Source organism: Podarcis gaigeae (assembly GCF_964106915.1).
Source record: "Podarcis gaigeae genome assembly, chromosome: 16".
Classification (NCBI taxonomy): domain Eukaryota; kingdom Metazoa; phylum Chordata; class Lepidosauria; order Squamata; family Lacertidae; genus Podarcis; species Podarcis gaigeae.
Genome location: NC_139693.1, coordinates 6,229,139 through 6,233,821, shown reverse-complemented (window position 1 = coordinate 6,233,821; position 4,683 = coordinate 6,229,139). Strand labels below are relative to the sequence as shown.

The 4,683-nt window shown below is 44.1% G+C and overlaps 1 protein-coding gene across 1 annotated transcript; it reads left to right on the top strand.

Annotated features, from left to right (window-relative positions):
- The first annotated feature begins 446 nt into the window (after positions 1-446).
- LOC310833390 (uncharacterized protein) lies at positions 447-3,173 on the top strand. Its single transcript, XM_083716113.1, has 2 exons — positions 447-560; positions 2,091-3,173. The coding sequence occupies exon 2, from the start codon at positions 2,119-2,121 to the stop codon at positions 2,875-2,877; it is 759 nt and encodes a 252-aa protein (XP_083572239.1). The 5' UTR covers positions 447-560; positions 2,091-2,118; the 3' UTR covers positions 2,878-3,173.
- The last annotated feature ends 1,510 nt before the right edge of the window (positions 3,174-4,683 follow it).

Genomic DNA, 4,683 nt, shown 5'->3' with positions numbered 1-4,683 from the left:
TACAACAATCCTGTTAGATAGGTTAGGCTGAAAGCCAGTGACTGGCCCAAGGTCACAGTCGCTGAGCTTCATTGTGGATTTAAACCCTGGTTTCCCACATCCAGTCCAACACCCTAAGGACTGTACCACAACAGTCTCTTGGATAAACAAGTGCAGTAGCAATTGGGACTGGATATATTCTGATTTGCTTATCTCTAGCAAAAGCCCACCCTTGAATACATCACCCATCAAGAGCCCCCACAAATAGGTGAGGCACCGCTACAAAGCAGCATCACAGGAACTTACTCATTAGGTGGAGCACCTTCATTAAGCTGTTTACGCTCTGTAAAATGACTAGTGATACAAAAGTGAGATATGGATCTCATGATTTGACTGACATCTTGGGTTTGATGAGGCCGACAGTTAAGGGAAGTTCTAACTGTGCCACTCACCATTCCTGGGGTGCCTCACTTCCGATAGGAGTGGCCAGAAGATGGGTATAAAGAGGATCTCTGGTCCCCAAGCTCATCATTCGAATCCATTGAGACTTCTCCATCATTCCAGCACATCTGCTAAACAAGGTAAGCTCAATGCTCAGATCATTCTCCTTCCTTTGAATGGATGGAAACATCTTCAGCTATGCACAGATGGAACAATAATGCTATTTGGGTTGGAGGCTGCAAAGGGTTGATTTGGGTTCTTGATACAGTGTGCAATTCCTTCCAGTCATTGGAGGGAGAGGGACATTTTTCTCAATGCAAATGAGAAGTGGAGAATCTGTTGGGAGTTCTTCCTTTGTTCTCTGGGTATTTGCTGCTAAGGTTTGGGGTGAAATATTGGTGCACAGTGTAGCTACTGTATCCACAAACATGCAGAAGCTTGTTGTAATTGGAGTTGGGCAATGGTACTTGAGCAGCAGAGGTCACAGCAGATGAATTGGTGTGTCCTCCCCAACAGCAATGCTTGAATGTTGGTGCAGCTAAGCCACAGTTTTCTTCAAGGCATTTTAATCCTTTTAAATTAAAGGATTAATCTGTCAGACAAAAATTCACCGAGGAATTGTTTCCGGCAGAGGCCTTATACATCCATGCACAGTTTGCAGGGCCAGACCTGCTTAACTTGTGTAGAGGAGCAATGTTATCCCATTATCTGACCTCCATATTTACACCACATAAATGGTTTGGCTTGTTAGCTTGCAGTCATCCAGGGAAGCACTGAGGAAGCAGATTCAAGGAAGATAGCACAGGGAACAGCTGAAGCTAGTGATTCTGAAGGTGGTCAATCAGTGTTCCATCAGTGCAAAGCAGGAACAAAATAGAAAAAAGGGGATACAGGACAATACAGTCTGAGAAATATGGCACGTCAGTGAGTAGACTAGATTACAACCTTCCGCCCCAACATGGTTATGTTCTACATGTGGGAAATTCTTTTGCACTGGCTAGGTACGTTTACATGACAGGTAGAATCATATCTATCCATCTACCTACCTACCTATAGCTCTCAAAATTTGTATGCTATTCAATTTTTTGCAAAATAAGGTAGTTATTTTTTTAAAAAAAGGAAGAGTAAAACTTTCCAGGTGTCTTTTTAAATGAAAACATTCAAAGGATAATTAAAATAACCAATAAGCTAAAAGCCACATTAAACCATCATTGTTTCTCAATAGACTTGATGACAGAAGATATTTTAGCAGAGGCAGAAAATACTACTGCAACCTGATAACAACTGTCAGGAAGTTCTGAAATGTGGGTGGTGCAACACGAAAATATCAATTTCTTAGAAATGTGCAATGAGTACCATGTGGCATCTGTAAGAGTGCCAGTTTCAGAGATCAAAGTGTTTAAATTAATGGACATTTATGGAGAAAGGAAACTGGTCCTGAACTGTCTCCTTTCTGACACACACACAAACAAACACACACACACACACACACACACACACACACACACAAACATGTGTTCAACCATGTGATCAAACACACTGCCAATCGCCCCCTGTACTCCCTGGTGCTGCAGCCTGGACACAAGTTGACCACCATGAGAATGAGGTCTTTTGGGAAACGAGCATTGCAGCCAGCAGTGTGCATTAACTATGCTTTCTCCACTTTCCAGGTCTAACGCACCACACCAAAGCCGAAAGATGAGCAAGCAAAGACAAAGCAGGGGTGGCTGTTGCTGCTGTGGCAGTTCAAGGGGCGGCTGCTGCTGCTGCTCTGGAGGTGGTGGCGGAGGCGGACAGTCCGGCGGAGTCATTGTTATACCAAGTGGAGGTGGATATGGAGGTGGATATGGAGGCGGCCAGCAAAAGATCCCAATGGTTGTTGGCGGAGGATCTGGAGGGGTTTGCTGCGGAGCCAGTAGCGGTGGCGCAGTGTGCTGTGGATCATCTGGTGGCAGTGGCCAGTCTTCTGGGTGTTGCGTTGGAGGTGGAATGGGTGGTGGATATGGAGGTGGATATGGATATGGCCAGCAAAAGATCCCCATAGTTGTTGGTGGAGGATCTGGAGGGGTTTGCTGTGGAGCTAGCGGCGGCCGTGGCGGTGCAGTATGTTGCAGCTCGTCTGGCTCCGGGGGCGCCGTTTGTTGTAGCTCATCCGGTGGTGGAAGCTCAGGTGGGGTTAAGGTGATTGGAGGAGGATATGGTGGAGGAGGATACAGTGGAGGCAGTGGGAAAACCATTGTCGTACCTGGTGGAAGCAGTGGTGGTGGCAGTGGCGGAGCTGTCTGCTGCAGCAGTGGCAGTGGCGGAGCTGTCTGCTGCAGCAGTGGCAGTGGCGGAGCTGTCTGTTGCAGCAGCAGCGGATCTGGTGGTGGATACTCACAGACCAAGTGCCCCATTGTCGTCCCACCATGCATTGGGACAACGAAGCAGGTCTGCCCATTGCCAAGCATCAAGTAAAATGCCACATTTGCCAAGCAACCCAAGAAAAGCTGACTTTGCTACCTCGCATCAGCATCCCGACAACGACATGTTAAACCCAGGACACTTCTGCATGTTGCTTTCTTTGCTCTTTCATTCTTCAATGGCATTTTATGCTTGCATGTTCAATGTGTGGCTCATTCTTCAATGTAACTTATGAATGGCTGTGTGTGTTTGCGGTGGATGGGAGTTTCCTTATCCACCCTCCCCTGCTGATTTCCTTGCTTCAATTTCCCATAATGCATGGGAGAGAATAAAACTTATTTCAGAATCAACACATCTGCAGTGTCTTCTTCCATCACCCCATTGCCATTGTCATAATTCATCACACCTCCATGGTTTCCCCAAATTTTCAAATGTTCCTGCATATTATAGATATTCTACACCTTATCTTCAACACAATTTTCTCAGATAAGATCTCCTGCTGTTCTTATTCAAAGCATACTTGTGTTTTAACAAGTTCACATTAGGGTTTTTTTTTTTTTAAAGAAATAATCGATGAACATTTCCCACAACTCCTTAAAGTCTGCCTCATCCTTACCTCTAATTCTCCTTGTTAAACTTGCCAATTCTGAAAAATTTCATCAATTTCAGCTTCCAATCTTCTAAAAAAACAGAAACAAATATTTACTTGGTACAAAAAGGAAGACAAAGAGCTGCCAGGTGGGAATCTATAGTCAAAGAAATCCATAAATGGAGGACTACCACAGAGAAGATCCATTTCCTCATACCTTCTCATGGACTTCTCTCAGAGGTGGCAGGAAAAAGAGGACTTCAGTTGATGATCTCAGTATCTGGGTAGCTATCTGCACATGGGGAAAGGTGGGGTGTTTTAGGTGGTTCCTAAGCTGTATAAAATTGTAAAGTTTGAAACCAATCCTGATGGATTTGAATGAACCTTTCTACTTTGATCCAGTTCCAAACTCAGGAAGTACAGTAAGGGACACACACAACTCAGTCAGTTTCAATCTATTCCACACAAGAATGCCCATCACTCAATAACACAACATGTGATAAAGGAATACATTTGGTTGTTAAAGTTCAGTGGAGCGGCTTTCACTATAGGGAACTCCCATCAACCCTAGACAGCAGTGGTTATTGGTCCCCAATGGGACTGGTAGGGCAGAAGGCTGGGAAGCCTCCAGTAGATTGTGTCAGAGTCAGTCAGGAACAGTCAATTCATCCTAGTTTGGTCCTCTCTCTCTCTCTCTTGTATATAATTTTTATTAAATTCTCTGTTTTACAATTTAAAATACTCATTTTTACATCCCTGAAATATCAATGACTTCCCTTCTGCTCTTTCCATGGTTCATTTTACATATCATAAATCCCTGAATATTTTACAAAAAACAATTCAGTATTTGCTTATTGCATACCTCAAAACTTGTTGAATTCATCTTAATGCTGCCAACGTTTTCAGCTGTACACAATTATTTCCCATATATTCAATAAACGTTTTCCAATCTCCTCTAAATGTACGTTCTTCTTGTTCTTTTATTATATATGTCAAGTCTGCAAGTTGTGCATATTCTGTCAACTTAAGTTGTGATTCTTCTTTGGTTGGAACCTCGCTCGTTTTCCATTTTGGGTCTAGCAAAGCATGGGCTGCAGTAAGGTGACGGTAAAGGACCCCTGACAGTTAAGTCCAGTCGCGAAAGACTGTGGAGTTGTAGCACTCATCTCGCTTTACTAGCCGAGGAAGCGGGCGTTTGTCTGCAGACAGTTTTTCCAGGTCATGTGGCCAGCATGTCTAAGCCGCTTCTGGTGAAACCAGAGCAATGCACA